The sequence below is a fragment of the Apus apus genome, chromosome 1 (genome assembly GCF_020740795.1).
Source record: "Apus apus isolate bApuApu2 chromosome 1, bApuApu2.pri.cur, whole genome shotgun sequence".
Classification (NCBI taxonomy): domain Eukaryota; kingdom Metazoa; phylum Chordata; class Aves; order Apodiformes; family Apodidae; genus Apus; species Apus apus.
Window position 1 is genome coordinate 141,407,522 of NC_067282.1, and position 25,595 is coordinate 141,433,116.

Sequence of the window (25,595 nt, forward strand, 5' to 3'; positions counted from 1 at the left end):
TTCTTTTTTTTCTGTCAAATGAACTGTCTTTCTGTACAATTTCAGTATTATTTGCTTATCAACATACAGTGTTAAATCTGTCATACAGTAGCATCTGTCAATGAAGAGGTTCATATATTCCATAATTAGAAAAGGAGAGAAATAGCATTGGATTTTTATGTGGGGTAGATGCCTTCCTGCAGTGCTTTGCTTGTTGTTGTTATTGTTGTTGTCATGTCTCTTCTGGTTTTGTACTGGTTTCTCTCATGAATATTTTGTACATCTCTCAAACAGAAAGCAAAGTAGAGCCTCAGATTTGCACTGAGTTAAAAGCAGGAGGGGGGAGACTGAGGAAGCAGAAGATGATTACTGATATGTTTTATTTGTAAAGGATTATTCACAAGCTAGTAAAATACAGCTGAATTCTGAAGCAAAATGAAATATGCACTTTTAGTTTCTGTGTGAAAATAATACAATTGCTGTGATGAAAATCACCCAATGCAAAATTCCAAATTTATATTTTAATTGAAATATATCTTTATTCTATATACAGGGATTTAAAAATTGCAGGGTACTTCCCAATACTGCCATTGTGAAATATCTAGCTACTGATGTAAAATGATTTTGATAAATGTGTTTTTATCTGTTGGATTACAAGTTTTAAACAAGGAAATGCTTACTGCTTGAATTTCATTTTCTTGGTGACAAACTTGATCTTAGGAGTACATTTTGTTTCTCTCTTGGTACATATACCCACACAGAATGTCTTGTGTGCAAGAAGGTAGAAAAGTCAGTAAACTGCTAATGTTCATAATACTAACTTTAATAATTTAAATTATTTTTAAAAATATATAGAAATATGCTAAAATATAATTACAACAATAAAAAGAAAAAATGCTAATTAGTTCAAAGAGGTGTAATTTGTATCTTCATGAAAGAAATTACAAAATTGTGACTTTTGCAAGAAAGAAGTAGGTCACAAAATAGATTTTAAACATTTTTATTAGTACTTTAAATGTAATGATCCATTACTTTTTAAGCATGTAAAAGTGCAGTAGCCATATGTGAATGATAAAGGGTCCAAGATGCAGCCCTCTACTGAAATTTACTTTGTAAGCACAGAGTGAACCTACCTACAACTGGAGAAAACGTATTAGTATTTGCCTGTTGTTATATGAAAACAGTGAAAGTCATTCCTGTGCCCATGAAATTGTATTGTATGGCTAAAAATTGTCTATTCTTAAAAATCGACATGGGCAGCTCTGCAGATAAGCAGGTGTTATTGAAGGCATTGTAACAGCTGACCATAAGAGGAGGAATGGCTACAGAGTAGTAGCGAACTTTTTAATATGTTGAATATAACATGGTAACCGACGGTGGCAAATCAATAAAAGCGAATGCATGAGATATGCTATAAATATGAACTAAATATTTGAAATTTCAGGAAGAGTAGTTGACCTTTGGCTATTTCTCTGGGGTTTTAAAATTATTTTTCTAACCATTTCAGAAATAGAGATGATGTAGGAAAAACTGTAGGAGAAATTGTCTGCTTCCAAAATGATAGCGTGTAAAGAGCATACAAATGGAAAAATACAAGATGGGTTTTTTTAAATTCTGTTAATCTTATGACATTTCATAGATCTTACGTCTTACAAGAGCAAGTATATATATACAAACAACTTAGATTTTTGCTGTTGCAGGTTAAGAATTTAGTCCAGATCTGCAAATATATTTCCATTACTTGGGATCTGAAAGTATGCAATGAAGAAATAAGAGATGAGATCACAACAGTCAGATTTAGAAGTATCATCTTTAGTTAAGGTTGCTTATTTTCCTCATGAAGCCCTTTTTGAAGTTGTTGATAATTTTGTGGGAGTTAAACCACTTGGGGTGACAGCTCAGCAGCCTGATAATAGTAAAAATTCATGTTTCAGGAAAAAAAAAACACCATAAAATAACACGCTATTGAAAACCTCTTTGAAGTTAAAATGTTCTTCCTTCTTTTTCTATTTTTCTGTACATGCAATGTCAGCAGTGTGGAAAAGAACTTGACCTTGAACTTGACTATAACTCTGGAATTAGTGATGTACTTTGACCTTTGGCAGGTACCTCAGAGACACACTTTGAAAAGCATTGGGAACATATTCTTAGACTTGACTAAATTATAAATGAAAACCATGATGTTTGAATCCGGATGAGTCCTCCACCAACCATGTATGTCACGTACAGTAGAGCAGACTTCTATCCCCACAGGACTAGAAGCCCAGATACTCCACAAAAAATATAGCAGAAGCTTCTATTTTTCTTAGCCTAGTGGAAGACAGGATGCAAATAAAAAGGATGGAAATGGAGAAGGTGAAGGCAGCTCTCCTTCCTCTTTAAAATAAAAGCAAACCTTTTTTTTTTTTGCCTCCTGGTTGGAAAGGTAGTTTTGTCCCCTTTTCATTGTTGAGGAGAATTCTCACTGCATTTAGCTACTAGGTACAATGTGATATGCACAGGTTCAAGAAAAGAACATGGTTTCTAGCTTAATGTCTTCCACTTGTGAAAGTGTTATGTTAGTGTAAGCTGTTCTGCTAGTAGAAGTTACGGGTATATAGTTGGGTTTGTATAATGGCATCTATGTTCAGATTATTCCTGTAGATGAGGGCCCAGCTTCATTTCAGGGAATTGAGGACATGTTTTTGCTGTAGAAATTTAGCAGAAAATATAGAGCAGTGGAAAGGTAGTACAGGTAATAGTTTCAGATGTTGAGGAGTTATTTTTCTTTTCCACTGAGCCATTCTCTGATGGATTTTTTTTTTTCACAGGAAAGATGCTTTTGTTGATTCAGGATATTTAGATTTAGTTTTTAGCCTTGCTGCAGACTTCTTCACTTACCTTTCTGAAGGCAGTGTTGATGATTTTTCTATATCAAAAACAGAACAGTACTTTCACCCACTATTTGTTTTGTCTTAATACCTCTTCGCTTTTACAGTCCTCGAGTAAGACTGTTTAATCATTTCCGTTACAAAAGGAGCTCCAGTCTGATGTGGACATTTCAGAAGTCTATTGTGAAATAGTAATGAGAACCACTTGTTGTTTAAGAACTACGTATAAATAAGAACATGGAAGAATTTATTAAGAGCAAATTCGTATTTAAGAAATTGATAGTCTGGCATCTGCAAACTTCCTGCATTAATTTCAGTCTCACGCATCATCATGATTTTAAGATTCTTTGGAACCGATGATGCAATGGCAGGGGATGTGACAGGAAAACCAGTGGTGGGGGAAGAAAAAAAAAAAAATGCACTAAGCCAGATGGATCATCACATAGATGCTGTTCTTCTGTCGTGACTAAAGTTTTCTAGTAACGTCAACAGAATGCAATTTTCAGGGAAATCTTGCAACTTCAGTTTGCCTTTGGGCTCTTTTCCAAAAAGTAAAGAACCTGCTGATGGACTCTCATATCTGCTGACCTTCATGGAAAGAAATGGATCAATGGGATTTAAAGTTTGGTACAATACTAACATAACTTTAGCTTTGAGGCTGTTTAAGGAGCATTCTAGTGAGCCAATCTTGTTTATGTCTATTTCATAGTTAATGTTTTTTCATGAAGAGTTTGTGATAAATTTTGATTAAAAATCTGCCTTAAGTCAGGTTACCACAGTAGAGCCAACAGACACAATGTAATAACCAATCCGTAATTTCTGAGTTGTTCGTTTTTTTGCCTTGTGAAGTCAGAAATATTTGCTGGCTCTATCTGGAAGTCTGCAAATTGGTCACCCACCTTTCATGACTGGGTGGGGATTGCAGGGATATTTTAGGGTCCATCCTATTAACAAAAAATTGTTTCTTGTATTGATTTTAAGGCGTCGTTCCAGGCACAATTAAGCAGATGGTGGTGAGGAACTTAGTCTCGACTTCAGTAATGTTGCCAGTCATTGCCCACTGTCAAACCATCTGCTTTTGGGGAAAGGGGTTTTGAGAGGCTTTTGCATTTTGTTGGCTTTTTTTTTTTTTGTGGTGTTGTTTTGCTGTATGTTTGTTTTTCTTCAAAGAAAGTTGCTTGAACAGTTCCCTGCTCACTTGAATTTGACAGATCTGAAAAGCAGCTTTTTTGCTTTCCATGTGTGACCATCAGTTTGCATTAAGAAGTCTCTGAGCAGAGTTCTTTTCCCTTTAGTAAACAGCTTTTTTTCTGCTTATTCATAGGTAACGTTTTAATCATTTGAAATAATGGAAACACCAAGTCAGCCTTTTCCCTGTCTATATTAAAAGCTCTCCAAGTGAAGTGGATCTGGAGCTTTACAACCTTTACATGAAAGAACAAGCGTCATGAATTCACAGATGGGGGGTTCAGCTTTTTTTTCAGAATTTAAGTGAAGATCATATCGAAAGAAAGGTTTTCATTGTTTGAAAAGTTCTTACCTTGCTTCAGTGTCTTGGTATTTTTGTGCCTGCAACATCGTACAAATTTTGGTTCCCCACTAAGAACTTCCAGAAAAACAAGATATACTTAAGCTAAATTTCCATTGTTTAGAAGCAAATACTTTTGTTTTTTATGTATTTGGTATTGTGCTGGTTTACACAAATGTAGAGAAAGAGTCCTAAACATTCCAGTCCTGTTTATAACCCACATCACTATCAATATGGTATAATAGGATGAAAATTAATTGATTTCATGTGTTTCATTTTTAAATACTTAAACAGCTAAACAAAATACTGTGCTTGAAAGAACTTTAAATCAGTAAAAAACTAAAAGAACTCCAAGGCTCCTAAACTAGCAAATACAAAAATTAAGATTGCTTGTGCAATCTCTCTCTTTTACTTATGGAATTTTAAATTATGTGATCAGCCTCTTTTGCAATAAGGACTTTGCTTCAGGTATCAATCTGAATGGCATTCATGAAAGGAGTGGCTGGCTACTCAGTATTCTGTTTTTTCATCATTATGCAAGCCTCTTCCTTTGTTATGTGTCACTGAAATTTTGCACTATGGACAGAACTATTAATTGCTTTTTTTCTTGTTGTTGTTTTCTGTGATACTAATCAGTATTAATTGCTGATAACTTGTGAATAAGCTGGTTGTACCTTGCTCGGGTTAGAAGCGTTATTCTTCCCATTTTACAAAGTAGGATCCTAGGGCAGAGTAGTTACATTTACAAAGCTCAAATAAATGCAGGGTGTCTGATTTTAAATTACTCAAGCCTCTTTTTTCCTGATATATTTATCATCCATATGTTCAAAAATACTTCTTACAGACTTCGATTGTGATTATAAGTAGCTGGTATTTCTGCAGGTTGTGCACTCAAATCTTACACCCAGGTCTAGGACCTCAAATCAAACACGAGGAAGTGAAACGTACACAATCAGTGACAGCCACTTAAGATGACATTTCACAACTTGTGTATCATTGCATGGTATCCCTGGGGCAGCGTCAGAGATGGAATTCAGCTTTCCAAGATAGGGTGCAGCTGCCTTGGCTGCAGTTTTTTTTTGTATCTTCTCCCCTTTGTTGCAGTCCTCTCTTGCTCTGTGCTGCAGAGCAGGATGTGGAGCTTCAAAAGGCATGTCATTGCTTGAGCCTGAGCAGAACATCATATGCTTGTATCATAATCATCAAGATGGTATCCTGGACAAAGGGATCACATTTGCTGTAGAGTAGAGCACAAGAATTAATGTGGCATACTTGAATTCATGTTTACCTGCAGAACTCATGGTTCAAAAATTATTATTGTGGATATAACCCACTTTTGGTTATTTTTTTGGTAGGTCCTGCAAATTGGAGGCTGCAGTATTCTAAAAAGTAGCTTAAAAATAATGTGTTGTGGGTGTGCTGAAACCAAAACTTTGGTAATGGAAATGTCTATCAAGAAGACAAAAATCTAATAGCTGGAAGTTGAAGCTAGACAAATAAAGAGTAAAAGAAATAATCCTAGATAAAATTAGTTCCTTTCTAATGGCATGAATTACGGAATTTGATAAGAATTTCTTCATAATAATAATATAGAAATATTTCAGATTTTGAGAGGTTAGAAATAGTCATCTATCATTCTGGTAGATAGCAGCTGTCAGCTTTTGCTTATAAATAGTATCAAGTGCTCTAGTGCTTGTAAGGACAGAAGAAATCCCTAGCCAAAAAATGAAAATCATAAGGCAGAAGCTGTAGAGTTGGCTCTGAAGTTGTTATTTAAAAAATTAAATAATGCAATTATTGAAATTCAATCACTGAGATGTCTTAAATGAGCTTCACAGATTTTGTTAAAATTTTTCAGTTTTGATTCATGAGTAACCTACCTTTTTCAGATTCTAAAAATTCTAAAGACTCATATCCCCTAATGTTTAATAATTTAAATTAGATTATTTAAATAATTTATTTAATTTGTTCCTGTTCAATACTAATTGTATCATGTTGATTTGATAGCTGCATTATGTCCTAGCTTTGTGTAATCTTGTTAGCCACATCATAACTTCGGTACCCTTTTTATTTTTTTGGTTAATGTGATCAATTTGTTACTGAATCTCCTTTCTTTTCATAAATTACTTTGGAATTGTTGAAAGTGGATGAATAGATGTGTACCATCTTGTCAGTATAAAACTACCTCTCCTTTTCCGGCCTTTCTTTAGCTACTTTTCATGTAACTGACTCACTGGGTTTGCAGAAGATACCTGACTTTGGTATGTTCTTTCTTTTTCTGTTTTTTACAATAATCTTTTCTTGGATAACTTTATAGGTGCAGCTAGGCCTAAAAGAGACTTAATATTTGCTCTTTTGTGCTGCAGCAGGAGAATTTGCTTTGTGCCTTTGCTGTTTAGTGATTCAGTTGTGCCTCTGCTGTTTAATGATTCATTTTTAACATGTGAACATTTTAGTGAAATTACCACTCTACAGGTGATACTTAGATCAGGATTTCCTTTTTGTCAAACAGTGTGATAGAGATGGAGGGTGGATACAAGTAATCTGTTTAAATTTAATCCTGATAAGACATGCAGTGTTTTCATCATAGTAGAAAACTTGGAGTGAAATTTGTATCGTATGTGTATTTATTTTTTATTAGTGGACAGCATGCCAGGTTCCTAGCTTGACAGTTAGTTTGTAATCATCCTAGGTTCTTTTGATATTCCTGGGAGCTTATGTGTTGTCATACAGATTAAAAAAATAATTTTTACAATTTTGTGTTCGTCATTAATCAAGAAGATGGCTGTTAACGCACATTTTTCCTTCTATTGTTTACAATTCTGTTTCCTTAAATGTAGATTGTCGAAGAAAATACTACTGTAGTGTGAATTTACACCATGGTTACTCCAGGTGATGAGTACTCAGTATTAAAACATGCATTACTGTACTTTGGATACCTAGTATCTCAGATTTCCACCAAGTAATTGCCTTCTCACTGGTACATCGTTCTCCCATGCATGAATGAGCTCAGAGTACATTGTGCCACAACAAATGGAGCACCTGTGTCATTATTTCTCAGTGTATTTCTGAAGTGTCCATCTGTTCTGGACAGAGAAGTGTGGAAGGAAAAAGAGGACTGTCCACTTCTGAAAGATTTCACTACTGAATGAGTGAGCTGGAAGCTTTCAGCTATGCTTCCTATCTGGAGTTGAAGGCACCGTTTGGCTGACCTAAGAAAGCAAATTTGGGGGGGGTGTTTGAAGCTCACCTAACATTTAGGCTAAAAAGGTCTCTGAATCTGCAATATCCTGGTTTAAATCTTCAGTTAAGATGTGATATATTATTGAGGGGGTGTTTTGGTCTTCTGGGAGAGGCAATAATTAGTGTCTTTATTCTGTGATCTGAAATGGGTGTGCATTTGTTTTAATTGTTCTGTGAAATCTGAATTCGTCTTTTGTACTGGTGGTCAGTTTACTTGTTTGCTGCTGATCTGAGGTGAACTAGCTTGCTTCTGCTGTTGATGCCAGTCTTTCAGCTTTTAATGGCCAGAAGCACTGCAGCATTTCCATGTGACTGGCAGCTTTCATTTATTAGATATTCATAAATAGTTGGACATGTTTGATCGACTGGCCAAAAAGTGAGGCTCTTCAACCTGTCTTGCATATTGGTGATGCCACCAGCTGTGGCAGACATGAAAAAAACATTGAGAGGATGGAGCAGGTGGCCAGAGTTTCATCAATACTCTTTTGCATTGCAGATTCTTTTATAACATAGAAGAATTTTTAATAAAACAGTTGTACTTGTCTGGGGTTTTTAGTCCACTTGCTATGTTGTAATATGGACAAGAAGTTTTCAGGTGTGTTTCATCAGAAAAATGCATAGTTTTGCATACTAGGTTGGTATTTTGGAAACTTGTGAGTCATTCACGCACTTTTCTATGGGTTTGCAGTTTATTATTGGATGCTTACTGGAATGTGTTAGAATATTAAGATCTATTTTAAATTCGTATTTTAATATCTGCATTAAAAAAGATTATTTGTGCAGTTCATAGCAGGTCTTATGTTGCACATCTGTAGAACCACTGGTGCCTATTGTATTGCTTGAGGGTTTGTTTTTTTAGGTGAATACTAGAAATCATCATCAGGCTTTTCAAAAGGACTGTAAATCTTTTGAAGGTTATTTATTCTATGTCTACAGGATGGCTGTTGGATTTTGGGTTTATTTAGACTTTTCACCAATGTGCGCTATTAAGCAGTTGAACCATTTTTAGCTATATAAAAGACACCACATGGCTGAAGATCTGAGGGGGGATGGAGATAAGTATTACACTTGTGTTTCACAAACAGCTGCATATTTATTTTCTTTCCAAACATTAACAAAGCCAATTTACACTTCCTATGCCACCATTTTGGTTCTGTGGGATTGAAGAAGTGATTGCTTTTGGATTCTACTAATATAAGGAAATACTATATGATCAGGGTCATGTTGCAGTTGGTTTTAACCAGGTACTCGATCCATTTATGCCCCTTTCAAATAAAATCTAGCCTCTGCTGTGTTTGAAGACATGTTAGAAATGGCCAGTTCTTACAAAGATTAAGGGAAAACTCTTGCCTGCAATATGGTGGGAAGGGGGAGGAGGAAGAAACACAGCAACTACCTGTTTGCTACCATATCATGTAAAGGGAACACGATGTTACACACAGGTTGCAGTGATAGAGAGGGGAAGATCCATGTTAGCCCTTTCTTCCCCCTTCCTGTTCTCACAATAAATTTATGCCTGAGGTTTAAATGAGGACAGTTACCCTGACAAGTGTGGACAGATAATTTTGAGACAGTGTTGTAAATTTATTCCCAGGCTAACTTACAAGAGCCGTATGATATGGTCATGAGTGGAAAAACTTCCCTGTTTATTAGGGTGGAAGCTGCATGAACTACAGTTCCATTAGTGATATGGTTTCATTAGTGGTGTGTATGTTTGAGAAATCTTGAACTATTATTAAATTTAAACCTGTTGTTGCTGTGCAAAGCTGCAGTCACTTACATTAGCGGAGGTCTCAACTTAGATACAGATTTTATAATCCTGAGGTTGGCTACAAATAATTACTTCCTTGGTGGTGAAAATAATAGGCAACTGTAGGAAATCTGCAGGGAAGAAGAGGTGCATTAGTACTACCCTAACAACTCTGGTGACACGTAAGATAGGCCTGAAGGTAGTTGAAAACTAAACAAAGCTTGATTGCTTATATATGCATGCAACACTACCTGCAGTACAGTAGTCACTGGAGCCTGATGGACATGATAATTTGACAGAGGAAGAGGTTTTAAAGAAAAGAAAACTCTGGTTTAGCATTCTGAAGAAAAGGATCAAATACTTCTGCCTTTAGTGAAGGTTCAAGAGCTTGTAATTTACATCCTTAGAGATATGCCTTTGATCGTTTTTGATTTTGGAGGATTTGAGGTGTCATTTTTATATTTATAGATGAGGAAAACGTAAGACAGAAATAAATTTGAAAACTCCTTTACAGGTCACTTTTAGATATCTACCAGGTAGAATTGCTGTTTGAGAAGATGCTGATAGTTTGTGTTTGATGTGCATTTACAGTGTCCATATATGGGATTTGGTTTTATGATAAGGAAGAATGCCAAAGAATTGCAGAGCTCATGAAAAAGTAAGTGATGGGTAAACAAGACTTTTTGTGCTTTTTTTAATGTATGTATTTCTGTACATACATGCACATTATATTTTACTAGGATGCTCGTACCTTTCTCCTGTAAACCTGTTTTGATAGATGTCATTGCAAGTAAAATTGTCACACACATGCGTTTTCTATAATCAGAAACAAGGCACTCTGTTGCAATACTTCCTCAGAATTTGCCGTGCAGCTTTCCAGCTACATCTGAGTGCAACACTTAATCTGATTTACTTCCTCATGACTCCAAGAGCTGTTTTGATGAATTGTATTCTTTAGGGTTTTGATCTATTTTTCAGTTTGGGGAGATTTTCTTTTTAATGTTGTTACCTTTTTTTTCACTGTATCCATTTAAGTGGGGGCTATCATGAAGGCATACTGAATAAATATGATTTCTGTGGGGTTTTTTTTACTGGTTTTATGTCATGGCTGAATTCCTGTTGTTTCTTAGCAATATGTGCAATTTTTTTTAATGTAAAACAGGACTTTAGTTAGCTTTGAGTTAATTACTTTTATGTGCATAATAATATTTTTTATACATTTACACAATCTTTAATTTTGCAATCAAGTCAGAGATTAAAATTTCAAACAGAACTATATTCTCAGATGTACATTAATCTAGCAGTATCATGGGTAGTTTTTCCACTGTCACTGCTTTCTTTACATGTCTAGTATGGACAGGGCTCATGATTCTGCTCTTCCCTCTGGCTGGCCTAATGATGGACTTGTTTGCAATGATCCCTTTCTTATGACTCTGTTCTGCAGTTTTTCGTGTTTGTTTGGAAGAGGAAGGAGTTGAAGCCTTACAGATTTTTGTCAACATATGCAATCTAATTTTTCAGATGTATAATGTGGAGGATACAGTAGAATGACCCAATAGGGACAGGCAGAGATTTAAAATACTGGTGGCATGTGGTATACAGGGTTGGACATATCACTGTGTCACAATTCTTTCAAGGGACAGGAGGAGAGATGACGTAGAGTCTGGTCTTTGTCATCCCAAGAAAAGCCATGGGAGGCAGATACAGACAAGCAGACAACATTAAGTACTAACAGAGCGCAATGCAAAGGCACTGTCAGACCTGTGAATCTCTGCCTTTCCAGGTCATCTGTCCCAGTCTTAACAGCTTCTGTAGCCAGAAGCATGCTGAGAAAGTGACATCAGTTTTGATTGCCAAAGTTACCAAGTGCCCAAAAGCCCATTTAAGAGTCCTGCAGTACAAGTGCAAACAAGGCTCATCCTCACACATCTCAGTCCGTAGCAAAGTGCTTTAACTCTTCTACCCCTATGTTACAGATAGGATTTGTTATAACATACTGGATGGCAAGGTAGTCATGTTTCCTCTAGATCTCTTTTTAAAGCAAGACCTGCTGCTTTTCATTTCGCAGTGACAAAACATTGCGAAACACAAACTGTGGCAATGGTGGGGGTTTGTTTAGGGGTTTTTGTTGGTTTTACTGTATATCCTACAGCTCTAAAATGAGTCAGTTTTGATCCAAGAAATAATTGATGGGAATGAATATACAGAAGTAATAAACCCTAGGAAACCCAGGTTTTTGACAGCTAATTCTAGTTAACTAGCTCAAGTTTCGGTTGGTGGTGATTAGGTACTCTGAAACTGGTAATTTACTACAATAAAAACTAGTTTTCAAAGGATTCATGCAATTGTAAACCACGTGTAGTGGTTTATAATAGCAGTGTTGCATATAGATAAAAAATACCCTGTCACTCAGCCAATTGGCTGCTTGTTTTAATTCTCAGCATTCTACAATAATAATAAAACAGCTGGGGCAGGAAATTGGTCATTTGATAGTAGTTAATGACTGATTTGTGTGTGTTTGCCATCCTCCACCACTAGCAGAACTGAATAACACCGTAAATTCCCTGCTCCTTCTGCGTATAGAAATTGTGACTGAGTGACAGAAATTTTTATCTATAGCCTAATGTTTTCAAGGTTGGAGAAAATTAATCTCACTCTTGGTCAAATTATGTTTTAATATTGATCTTTTAATAGAGATGTTTTTTACACGTATTTTAATGTAGGTGGGTAAAAAAGAAAATACGTGAGTTTTGATTAATTATTGTAAAGTAACTGTGGTTAAACTTTTTCTATTTTATCTGGCTTTTGTCTCGTATATTCTCCTCTCACTTCCAACTTTCAGCCTAACTCAGCAGGAGCAATTCAAAGCACAGCAGGGCACAGCAACAGGACTGTCCCCAATGATTATGAATTCTGCAAATAACAAAGAGGTGGATATCCTACGGATGCTTACCAAGGCCAAAGATGAGTATACCAAGGTGAGACCAGTCTGTAAAAAGAGGACATTTCTTTATGGTGACACTAGCATGCCAGCTTGCTCACACTTTACATTTTTAAACATTTTAAAATAATTTGACTCAAAGTGAAACTGATTTTGGGAGTGTGCTCTCTCATTTTGTGTGGAAGTGGCTGGTAGAAAAATTTTGTCTGAATTTGCTAAAGATTCAAAAAAAGGAATGCCAGCAGTAAAAATTTCTGAAACGAGAGTGTGTATATAATTAATTTTTTTTTTGTTGAATACTGGGAGGTAAGAACAAGTATAAATTTGCTTTCATTTTGACCTTTAGAGCTCCTGTACTGAGTAGCACCCGAAAGCTGTGTCCACTTTCTGGCTGGAGTATTCAAACCTTCTAGTAGTTTCTGTGGTTTGCACAAGTAACTTCCTTCAGAGAAGACAATTAACAGTGAAGTTACTGCTTGTAATTGTGGTTGTTAGCTACTTTCAGATACTAATGGAAAGAAATGAAACGGTTGAAATGTAGTATGATTTCAGCCCATGTGCTGCTTTGATCTTCTGAGGCTTCTAAATAAAGAAGTAACTAATGGACTAATAATGCTCTGTATTATTGAGCAATCAAAAATGTTTTACTTTGGGGACTAAAAATCTAATAACTTTAACTAGTCATATATATACTGCAAATTGTTACAGAGCCTGCAGGTTCCTACTGCTGTTTCCTGTATTTCATGTGTGTTGTTATGCAATAATAAAGCTCATAAGTGTTCTGAGTCTATAAATGTATATATAACTTAAACATAAGCAATTTACAGAGAGAACAAGTTAATTTTTCTGAAATGTGGCTACTACTAAGTTCCTCAGAAAAATAATAGAAAACTGTTTGAGGTATGGGAAACATAGCCCTTTTTTGTTGTGGTGTAGCTTCTTTTGAAGCTTAAGACCTTCAAATTTTATGTAATAGAGATTTAATGTATTATAGTGGACAAACACCTCCAAAACCTGGTATCTTTTCTGTGTTTTAATACTGAATCAGTACCTAGTCTTGGCATTAAAAAGTGTGATTTGAGATATTATTAAATATTTAAGCAGTTTTCAGTAAATCATCTTAAAAATACTGTAACTGGGAATCTGCAAAAACTTTAGGCTCTCTTCAAATTCTCTGAGAAGGAGGTAATAAATCTTTAAAAAGGTTACCTTTCATCTTTCTATGAGCACACATAAAATCAAGGCAAAGGAGAAGAAATGCTAGAAGATCTGTTTTTGAAATAAGTTTTTAAAAAATTTCTCCTGCAAATAAGATCTTTTACAAATTTGCTTCTTACTTCAGCTTTAATTTTTCTGCATTTAAGTGATTGCTGAGGAAATAACATGAGATCTTCCTCTTCATCTGGGACATGAGTACTGGGAGTATCTGACCTCTTAAGAACTGGATATGTGGGATTTTTCTTCTTTGGTTAGCAATATAAAATTAGGATAATTTGAAATAATAATGTGATAAATAAAGGCAATGACAACCATTTTTTTATTTAATGTAAATATATTTCACAACAATCATGGTTTTTTGGCTGCTTTATGGCATCTGCATCCTTGCCAGTCTATGACTTGTGGCTTACAATACTGATGTGCTGAAATCAGTTATGAAATAACTCTTCAACCACTGTGCCTTGTCTTGTACTACAAGATAAGCTCTGGTTTTAGCTCTGTCCTGCATAGTTCTTCTATAGCATCTACCCATTTACTACACTGCGTTTGATCTTTTAAAGGTCAGACGAGGTGCACATCCTTTGTCTGCTTGATGTGCCCCAAATAACTTAAGCTTCCTTATTAATTACCTCACTGTATACATCAATTTGATAAGAACAATTTCTGGTAGCAAGCAGGTGTGGCCTGCGCGCTTCTGTTTCTGTTCTTTGACTGCTTCTTCGCTGTCTTTCAGCAGAATGTTCCAGTGGTATTGCCCTGGTACAGAGTACAAACAGGTACAGAGTTTTGAAGTTTTCAGGTGCTTTAGCTTTCGATTGGTTAAGTGTGTAAAAGATTTGATAGTAGGATGATCCAGGAAGCCTAGTTTTCCTGAGGGCACTTTGCCATACTCATCACGGGTGATGCAGAGTCTATACTACTATTCTTAAAAAGTCTGAATTGCTTCTGTGTGTCTCATTTAAGCAGAGCTCTGACTGGAAATCCTTTCTGCTACTGCTCATCTTTGAGACGGTTCTTGTCCTCCTTAGCTCCTCTCTTCTGCAGAGCACCTTGTACACCTTCATGTGTACATTAGACAACACTAATGAACAGTCTAATATATGGCTGCTTTGCATCAGCTACTTAATATCCCAGGGCTTTTTAGCTCTGTGCTTGAGCTCTGACCGCTTCAAAACTTCATTGCTTTCATCATAACCATGTACAAAACCCTTCTAAGTTCCATCAAGTCTTGGCTGGCTTTCTTGCCTTTTCTTCTAGCATCTCCTCCTTGAACTTGATAAGTCTTTGCAGCTCGTGTCTCAAAGTCAGGCACAAAATTGAATTGTGGCATGGCATTTTCTTCAGATGAACTGCAATACTGAGATACCATGCTTGCCTATTGCTTGTTTCCTTTGACAACATTCTGTTTAGTTTGAGCTTTATATGAAAACAGACTATGGTAGACTATGAAATCTTAAAACATAGAGGAGTTTGTTTGCCTCACATGTCTCTGACTATACCAGACTTGCCTAAAACATCCTAAGTGGTGGGCTTAATCTTTTTGATTGACATTTACCACATATGTCTGTTTTTTTTCCAGTGTTGCTTAGCACTTTTTTTACTTGATCATAGAACCTTTTGATTTCTTACACATCTTTTGTAGGAGTGTGAGCAAGACACGGGACTTAAAGACGAATCTGTGACACAAGATGTTGTAATCATCAGAAGTAACTGATGAGTACTCTTCTGGTTTTATCACTAAACAGCATGGTGACATTTCTTTCATGCTGCTTTTTGCTGTTTAATGATCATGGCATCTGAGACCTTTTTTACTTGTCCACTTGACAGTTCCTTAAAATGTCATATTGGTGCTCCTTATTTGCTCATCAGTAAGGCCATGCTACCTGTCTGCCAAAATGGCCTTATATTCTGAGCTCCAGTAGTTACAGAGTCCTTAGAAATCATCACAGGGTTTGTGGTTTTTTTTATCTTCAGGACACTTCCCTGTATTTGATTGCAGCCTACTAACCATGTTACCAGATCGTGGGAATGATACCAAGTCAGGTCAGTGTAATTGTCTGTAGGCAATTGTGTGTACTGCTGTTCATTTTGCTTAGGAATTTGGTCTGGAAAAGGCTTATATAGTGATAACTCTTGAACGCTCCTGCTTCTCACTTCATTTTTATATGCTTAGTTCAGTGATCGTGCAGAGTATGACAGTGGAATCTAAAGTACTTACGGTTTCTGAAGAAGTCAGCCTGTTAAAATATCCTGGAGAAATAAGGGCCAAATAGATTTATCTTAATTCTGCAGAACTCATATGCAAGTATGTTATGCATCATGTTAAACAAAAAAGTGTCTGTGTCTTTCTTGTGCTGGGAAGACCAGAACTGATGTTGCACTGCAGTGATCAATAGAGGGGCCTAACCAGTGGTCTCACCAGTGCTCAGCAGAGGTGAACCTCCTTTGATTAGCTGCCAATGCTCTGCTTAACACGACTCAGGATGTTCTTGGCCTTCTTTTGCCACAAGAGCATGTTGCTGTCTCATACTCAGCTACTTTTCCACCCAGGTCCATTTCTGTAGAGCTGCTTTGCAATCAGCTAGCACCAACCTGTACTGCAAGGGGTTATTATTCCTCAGTTTCCCTTTGTTGAACTTCATGTTCCTGTTAGCCTATTTCTCCAGCCTGTCATGGTCTCTCTGAATGGCAGCACAACCACATGGTCTATCAATCACTTATCTATCACTGTACATTCCTGTTTTACATTGTATGCAAACTTGCTCTTCGTCATCATTCAGGTAGTTCATGAAGATATTAAACAATATTGACCCTGATGTCAAACCTTGGGGTTTGACACCACTAGTGACTGGCCTCCAGCTGGACATCATACCAACGTAATTTGAGTCCAGCAGATCAAACAGTTTTCCATCCACATCACTGTCTACATACCTAGTCTGCATTTCATCACTTTGTCTTTGAGGATATTATGGGAGACAGTGTCAAAAGCTTTGGAAAAGTAAAGGTGAACAATATCCACTGCTCTCCCATCATCCTCTGAGCCAGTCATCTCACTGCTATTGGGTTGATCAAGCAGGATCCCCCCTTTGTAAATCCACACTGACTACTCCTAATTGCTTTCTTCTCAATATGTTTAGAAACAGCTTCCTGTAGGAAGCCATTTTTTTCTTCACCTTCACAGGGATCAGGGTGGGGTAAACCAGCCTGAAGTACCCAAATCCTACTTCTTGCCCTTCTTTTCTTCCAGTCCTCGGGAACCAGCCCCAGTTGCTGTTACCTTTCAAAAATAATCACAAGTGGTTTTGCAATGAGAGAGGCAACTTTCTCAGTTCTTGTGAATGCATCCTATCAGGTCCCATGGGCTTGTGTACGTATGGTTTGTTTACATGCTCCCTAACCTGACCCTTCCTTACCGAGGGTAAGTTTTCATCACTCCAGACTTTCCCACCAGTCTCAGTGGCCTGGGATTCCTGAGGTCAGGTGTTGCAAAGAAGGTATTGAGTACCTCCTAGAGCCACTCAAGTTGTGTTTTACTGAACGGCCCTGGAACCAATGTGTGTTTATTGTTGCAGGTGCCAGAAATTGATCAAGTGATCAGTTTTTTATGCTTGAGGTTGGGGGTTATTTTCTCACATTTGGATCCTAAGGAGTTTTCTTGGAAAGTGCTGGAAAAGATACTTACATTTTCATAATTGCACAGCAGTGGCTCTGCTGTGTGTACATATGACAGTCTGTCCAGTCCAGAGTTCTGTCCCCAGTAATGCACAAGACTGGGCTCTTTGGAGGAAAGAATGAGAAACCAGAACTGATCGTTCCTTACCCAACTATTACTCCTGTAGCATAAAATGTAGAGGCCATCAAATTCAGGTAACTTAATTATGAATATTCTTGTTAGATAGATTTAACTTTTTGTTAGATAATTATTTTAAAAATCTTTGTGGTTTCTTGGTTTCAATTGTGACAGTACTTCCAATATACTGTTTTCTTCTGACAATAGCATTCCTTTTATACCCAATGCCTTTCTTGTTCCATTGACTATATTCTTATTTTTTGTACAATGCAAATAAGACCATCTTACTCACCTTTTTCTATTCCATTTCTTATTTCCTTTCAGGCAGCATTTTCTGTGCATTTTTTCTGAATTAAATAATGACCTTCTTTCTTCATATGTCAGTCATTCCATGTCCCTGATCACTTTCAGTCATCTCTCTCTTCCCATCCTTTTACAAATATTGTTATTAATCCTGTCATATTTAGTAAGAAAATATGCTGATTCTACAAACTGATTATATCTCTAATTATGTTTCTGTGTGAATATATTAATCTTCCAAGTTCCCACAATGTGGAATAGTGACGTAAAAGAGTTTGAGTTATAATTCCAGTTTTTAATGAAAAGTACTTTAAATGTTCTTAATGGGCACATCAGTCCTTCATGTATCTAAACTACTTTTAGCTGCCTACTGATGCATGTCTGTTGCTTGGTTTCTAAGGTGCTTTTTTGTTAAAAAAATAAAATATTTAAGTGCTGTAAGAGCAGAAGGTAAGAAAGAGAATGGAGATTTAAATTACAAGGAAGCCTCATATTCAGGGAATCTTGGAATCATGTGTTTATTTTTAAATATGCTTTGTGGTTTTAGAAAATGAGGTTGCAGTTGTGACAGTTCTTTCAATAGCATAACATTTCATAATCAGTGCTGCCTCTGATACTTTCGGTTATTGAGTACTTGGCTATGTCTGGGTTTACTACAGTGGAGAACTACATGAAGAGATATTGTCCCACTTACTAAAAAATACTTCTTTTCTGTTACAGTGTAAGACCTGCTCAGAGCCAAAACAAATAACCAGTTCCTCTGCAATCTATAACAACCCCAACCTAATAAAACCAATTCCAGTGAAGCCTAGTGAAAATCAGCATCAACGAATACCTCAGCAAAGCAAGGTAAAATGGTTGTGTGTTTTCTGACTAGTGCTGCTTGAGTAGCCATGTAGGAGTATTTTTGATTCAGAAGGTCAGTGCAGAAATTTGAGATGGAACCACAGCAGGGAATTATTTCAATTCAAAACTAATCTGTTCTATATGAAGTTGCCAACCCCCACCTTATGATGTGGAAGCATGTAAATTACAGGCATACTATCCTGATGCAATAAAGAAATACTAGTCTTCTGATTTTCAGATGCTACTTTGATCACAGGCTGGTCTGCTCAATTGCTGGACCACATTTTCTGTGTTCTTTTTCTTTAGGTGAATTCAGTTAATCTAAAGAGAGAAAGGTCTCTTGATATATCTTCAAGATCAATTACACTGCAAAATCCTAAGAACTGAATTCAGCTGTAACAGGGAGATGCCCAAGAAGTGACCCTATTTCACACAAGGGGAGATTTCTGTCATTTAGTAGTATTGTACTGCTGGCTGAGGGGGAAGATGCTCTTTCATGGTATCTAACGTGAAGCCACTGCTATCTCTCAGATTTATTTATTTTTTCTCTCACTGTTTTTCTCCCATGTGAGCAACTTGCCAACTGTCTTCTTGCCCTTCCTATGTGACAAAACTATTAAAAAATCTCTTAGGAGAAAAGAGCGTAGCAGTTTTCTTGGCTTTTCCTTGAATGCTGCTGGCTAGATATTGTTACCACTTAATGTGACCTATGCATGAGGGAACTATGTTTTCTTTTTTCCTTTGCCCCTCACAGAATGTGGATCCTGAACCACAGCACTTGTCTTTGACAGCACTGTTTGGGAAACAAGAAAAGCCAGATGTCTCAGAGCCACTTACTAAACAGCATCAAGAGAATCTTCCTGTTAGGCAGGGTGTGGTACGTTCACTGTCCTACGAAGAACCTAGCAGGCTTTCTCCCTCTGCAGAGAAGCAGCTTTGCCCTGCCATTCAGAAGCTTATGGTACGTGGGACAGACCTTCATCCGCTTGCTGAATTTCCTGAGAACCGGCTCTGTGAAAATGGCAATATCCACCCTGTGGGTGAGACTTTCACAGGACTCTTCCAGCCTGTGACTTCTCATGGTATTGCAACATCTCATGTAGTTCAGGAGACTGCTGGCACTCAGAGCTTATTACAGAAATTACAGGGTCAGTCAGGGTCAGTGACTAAAATGGAGCCCAGTGCAACAGGATCTGTGAACTCGACAGCTTCTGTGTTCAGCAGGACTCCTGCTGCTGTTGGAGCACCAGCAGCACCGGTGAACACAATGAGCCAGCCACCTTTGGTGTATTTCAATGGTTCCCTACCAGGCCAGACTTTAGAGTCTCAAACACTTGGTAAAGAACAATCCAAACTTCCTAGACAGCCACTTTCTCTCACTGGCAGTCAAACAGCCAATTCTGGAGTGATCTCACCTCAAGAGTTACTGAAAAAACTCCAAATAGTGCAACAAGAACAGTTACATGTGTCCAGCAGACCAACTTTGGCAGCTAAGTTTCCAGTTGTCACTCAGAATACCAATACACTGAAACCACTGGATTCCTGGATAGAAAAAGCACCGAGTACAGAAAAGCAGAGCTCTCTCTTTCAGGTAAATTAACAACTTCTGAATTTAAAATAAATGAATATTTAGTAATCATTTGAACTCAAAGTTTTGTAGGCTTAGCCTTTGTTTTGTTTTGGCCAGTGTATCCTTGTTACTACCTTACTATGTGTTGCACATCATTCATTTTGCAGGTGATAATTTAACAACATCAAGTAAGTTACATTTTACCAAGCTGTGATATTATAAATACTGAAGGCTATGCCTTGCATATCAATAATGACCAAAAATACTGCAGTCTTGGGTTTTTCCAGAGAGGCTTTGAACAGCCACCTAGTTTTCAGATGCCATACTTGGTCTCAGGCAGTTGTGTGTAATTGCTGGTATTGAGTGTAATATTTTGGGTTTAGTAATTAGTTTTTCTTACAAAATTAGTCATGGCTTTCTCTGTCCAGGTACGCATTCCCTTGTGTGCTAGTAGCTGAAAGGGCTAAAGGTGCTTAAAATGTCACATACTTTCTAACAGCAGCTTTTTGAAGTATTTGTACATTGCTGAATTTACCATAACTGCTATTTCTAGCTATTTGTTAGCTTTTTTGTTTGTTTTTTTAATTTGCTGCGTATTCATTTGAAAAAAGATACTGTTCCTGAATGCCTTAAAAAAAACCAAACCGAAACCATTTATTCTGGTGATTATGCTTCCAAAAATCAGATCGGTGTCCTAAAACGTTCTGGAGGTGTCAAGAGAGGTGTTTCTCTCATGAGTGCATTTTTCTGTTCTTCAGAAAAGCATCATGTGCCGTTGTAAAATGTCCCATCCTGGAAAACTACTGTCTCTGTTATGATCTTCATGTTCTGTAGGATCTTCTACATTTGAATGTCTTTAAATGTCTTATCTGGGGAAGAGCGAGCATCTAAGCCCCTTGTAACTTCTCAGATTGTGGACAGACTGTCCACAAGACTTGTCTTGTACTGCAGTCTGACTTGTATTGTACTGGAGTCTAGAAGTTACTTATCCAAATGATAAAGCATGCACCTTTTCAGTGTGAAGTTCAAAAGCTGTTATTCTGTTGCAACTTCTTGAAAAGCTGAATGAGAGACTACAGAATACTTTGGCATACTCCAAGAATCCTGCTTATTCTAGAAAGTTATTCTCCATGAGAAGAGGCTGGCACAGTCATTTAATAATTAAGGGCCACAACAATCACTAACAGTTTGACAGGTCGAGATTTCTGATTTGATGACAGGATCAGAGGAAGATTAATTTGATATAGCAAATAGTCATCATTATTTTTATTATTTGAATTAAAGCAGCATGACTTGGAATCTGTGTGAAAGAGTTTTGGGGGATAAGTCATTGAAATTATTCAAGATCAGTTGCTTGCAGATGTTAACATGGCTTTCCAGTGGAGTGCTAATGAATAAAAAGAGGATCCAGAGTCAACAAGAAACTACTTCTGTTGTCACTGGGAATGGAAATTGCCTGCTATAAATTAAATACATTGTCTGATTCACTGGTAAACATTCTGACAGCATGAAGACATAAGACATTCCTTCATTGAAGGTAAAAGTAAAATGAAGCAAGCACCAGATTATACATTATAAGCCAGTATGCATTGAAAAAATATGCTGATACATTTTTCAAATGAAAAATCCATGTTGATGCTGATATGGCTAAGGATTCTGTATATTTGAAGTAGAAAATGATGCCAGCATTAATTGCAATATGCACTGGGAATTACTGAGATCTGACATAATGCAGTTTTGATAATTTCATGCTTGAGTATGAGTAGAACAATAGCTTGAAAAAAAAAGAAAAATATTCACTGGAGCAAGTCTCATTCAGTGTGACTATTGCTACAAGTTTGCCTTAAATTAAAAAAAAAAGTAAAATAAAATAAAAAAGCAGTTAAGGAAACTTTCAGTCTCACTTTGCGTGGCTGTGAGTAGCCCGAGTAGATGCAGACTGCCTAGGAGTGGCTTTATTGACTGACACAGCCACAGCTGCTATCAAAACAGTATTAGATGCAGTTCTTCCAACACATTTTGTGTTGTTTATGAGGCTGAATGCATAGAATAAAAATGATGATGAAAGTAAGACTAATTATTGTTTAGGACACCTAAAGCTCTGCAATCTGGAAGGATTGGCCTCTTCTATGTGCAGCAGATTGAAAAAAAAAAAAAATTAAAAAATGGGAGGGGGCTAAAAATGAAGGAATAAGCCTGTATTCCTGTGCAATGCCATATTAGCCACTTCTTCCTACTTTTTGAAAACAAACTGGAAGGTAGAAGTTTGAAACAACTTTTAAAACCAACATTAATCTTTTTAAAATATCATCCTTGCTGTAGACGAAAGGCTTTAAGTGCTACCATGCCTGCAGACAGACATTTGAGTGAAATTAAATTGGCACAAATGTATCTGCACATGTTCATGCAAAATTGATCAAAGCAGATTCTGACAACAAATGCAGCAAGGTTTGTTCTCTGTAATTATTTATCTTTCAATATTTCCTCTTTTACTATAATTCAGCATACAGAAAAAGCAAATTCAAAAAAAGTCTGACAGGAATAGAAAGGTATCTGGACAGTGTCTGTTGTTGGAAAAATCCTATTAAAGGAACACACAGGATCCATCAGCAGCACTAAGAAAATGAAAGCAATAGTCTTTTCCACAATTGACACATTACAAGTCCAAGTTTAAATTGGCTTCTGCTGCATCTCCATATGGTGTAAGAACTGTGATCTCCCACACGGAAAGGAAGAGACCAGTTACCAAAAAAAAAAAAAAAAAAAAGAAAAAGCTGAAGAATAAAGAATAATACTTAGAAGCATTCAGTCTGGTCTGGTGCCAGCCCTATTCCATGTATTTCATGAAGTATTCCTTATGCAAACAGTGAATAACGTGTGCTTAAGATACAATAAAAAACATTCATCTGCAGTGGGTTTTTAAGCATATGCTCAGTGCCAGGCATGAGTTACCCTGATTACAGATACATGCATGCTTAAGTGTTTATGTTAATCAGAATTATGGTTTTAAAAGTGCTTACAATAACCTTGACACAGATTTATCTTTTCTTTAGAAGGCCACTTATCTTGCATCCCATTTTTCTCATTTCTTGGAGCATTTTCCATCAATGATGTTTTTTGTAAATAGTGTTACATCTTTTGAATATGTGCATGGTACCTAGTATCTTTGGTGTGAGCATCACACTGTTACCTCTCAATTGTCCTCACTTCAGTTTCAACACAAGACTGTAAGCATGTATAGGAGGTGGATTAAACTTGTTTTGAAAAGTAATTTAATATTCTGTAGTAAAACATCAATTTAAAAATTCTGAACTAAACTTGAAAGACAAAGCAATGTTAGCATTGTAGCCAGCTTAATTTTAATAATAACTGTCTTTAGAATTCCTCAGTCATTCTTAGATAAAATGTTCTTAGTTTTAAGAAATGCTACTAAAAATAGTTAGAGGCCCACAGTACCCCAACCAGGTGCTGATGTTCTAGAGGAGCATTTGATGCACGTGGAATTCTGCATGTGTAGGAAGCAACAGTGGGTGCCAGTTTCCCTACAGGAGATCCAATGCATTCCTTAGTTTATGGTGTTAAGTGCATTTGCCAGCTATCATGTCATCTAGCTGGCAGCAGCCACGCAGAATATCAAACAGATATCTTAGTGAGCATTTGTGTTTCAGAGAGGGAATACAATATGCTGCAACAATTAGCTTGCACATTTTCATTGTTCTTACTTCATTGCTGAACAAGTGACGGTAGACTGCTACTCTGTTATTAGTGACTCAGAGGTTTAAGTGCTATCCTGGTAAAGCCAGAGATAATTCAGTAGAGTCTGGATGAACAAGCAACTCAGGTTCTGTTCTGTGGGAAAGAAGTTGATCAACAGCATTTTGGAAGGGCTGTTGTGTCTTGTGAGAAGTTACTCAAAGCGAGAAGATTGGGCCAAAGGCTGTTACATTCCTACAGAGCATTTTCAGTGCTTTCAGCAAAAGTATTGGTGCTTTAGGAATTCCACTAGTAGTGCCAAGATCAACATCCCATTTTCTGGTGGGTGTCTGTTGTCCCAGTGACTGAAGTTGATCCAAACGAAATCTAAAATGAAAAATTGTATTTTTTTAAAAAAAATGTTTATGTTAAAAATGTTTGTTAAATGACAGAAGCTTTGAGCATGAACTGCTAGCAAAAAATACATTTCAATGTTTGCATACAAAAACAAATGCAATACACTGAAAAAAAGATAAATATATTTTATATTCTGACACAAATATTTTAAGTTTTGCAGTAACCTGTAGATATTAGCAGTGTCACCGGTAGATGGCAACATTGCTTATTCCATATAGCTTCCATATGCTTGGCAAGTCCCCCCAACAAACAGTTTCTATCCAGGGAAAGCAAATAGTTTTTCATATGTCCTTTAAACTGCAACATTATACATTTCTGACTGTAGTAGCTGTATATTATTAAAAGCACAGTTTGTCTCAGGCTTTGTTTATTTGCCTTGGACTCAAGAGAGAAATGTCTTGTTGTTTCAAAGGACACATTATCTAGGTCTTTGATGCAGTCTGCCATAGATTCAGCTGTGTTAGTGGGACGGTTTATCTCCTCCAGCTGCTCACCACCATCCCTTTGCTTGAGGTTCCTGCCCTTGGAGAGCTGTTTGTATATGCATTCTTCAAATCCCATTAGGAAGAATCATGTAGTTTAAGCAAACCCTGCCAGCTTTACTTGAGGTAAATTAAAGAGAAGTTGTCTCAGCTGCATGGAAGAGTAGAGCAGAAGCATTGTGATTTATGTCTGGAGGTAGTCAGTCCTCCACAGGCAGGAGAACAATCTTCTCACTTATAGGACAACATCTGTGCACTGTCTGAAAGTTTCACTCCACAGAGGGATGTCACTTTGGACTTCTACTGGTTTTCTTCTAAAATGAACATTGATTTTCAAGCATAGGTACACAGACATAAGCACTGCCTTTCTGTTTGAAGCAGACCTACAGTGAGTCAGGGATACCTTAACTCATTCAGGAGCTTGTAACACAGACTTGAGGATTGCTGTTAGGATTATATATTATGGGGTAGGAAAAAAGGTCAAGAGTTTAATTTTTAAGTAGTACTCCGTATCTGAGAAACAGAAACAATATTTACCTAAAACTTGAACTGGGAGATTTTTGCATATTGCATGCTTTCTAATATCCATGAGTCTTTCCTGACCCCTAGTTTTTCTGCTTCCTTAAATTTTGTGTAAAACAACATGAGATCTCAGTCCTCATAATTTCTTTCCATTTCTCTTTGTATTGGAGTTTAAGTAACATTGTTCAGAAGCGTCTTGTGTAGAGCAATCATAATTAGGAGTAAGAAAAACTACAACAATATTAATGTTTTTTAGTGTTAACCTATGTTGTTTTGTATACCTAGGAGATAAACATCAGGTTTATTTTCTTAATTTCGATTTTTCTTCAAAATTGAAATATAACACTGGACACAGAAGAGAGTGATTCAGTAGCCTTTCACCTTCATGTAGGAGCAATAGATCATGCTCCAGTCCAAAAGAGAAGAGTTTTGTTGAGCTCAAATAA

The 25,595-nt window shown here is 36.8% G+C and overlaps 1 protein-coding gene across 8 annotated transcripts in view; it reads left to right on the top strand.

The window, feature by feature from the left end:
* The window catches only part of DCP1B (decapping mRNA 1B), a 51,273-nt gene that overhangs the window by 14,208 nt on the left and 11,470 nt on the right, over positions 1-25,595 (top strand). For all 8 annotated transcript variants that reach the window (XR_007888368.1, XR_007888366.1, XM_051607957.1 and 5 more), the window contains 4 exons: positions 9,962-10,028; positions 12,213-12,348; positions 18,340-18,468; positions 19,220-20,056. Coding sequence is in view for 6 of the 8 variants with exons in the window: in XM_051607957.1 (XP_051463917.1) it covers positions 9,962-10,028; positions 12,213-12,348; positions 18,340-18,468; positions 19,220-20,056 (1,169 nt within the window). In the remaining 2 variants the exon portion in view is untranslated. The remainder of the gene's footprint in view (positions 1-9,961; positions 10,029-12,212; positions 12,349-18,339; positions 18,469-19,219; positions 20,057-25,595) is intronic.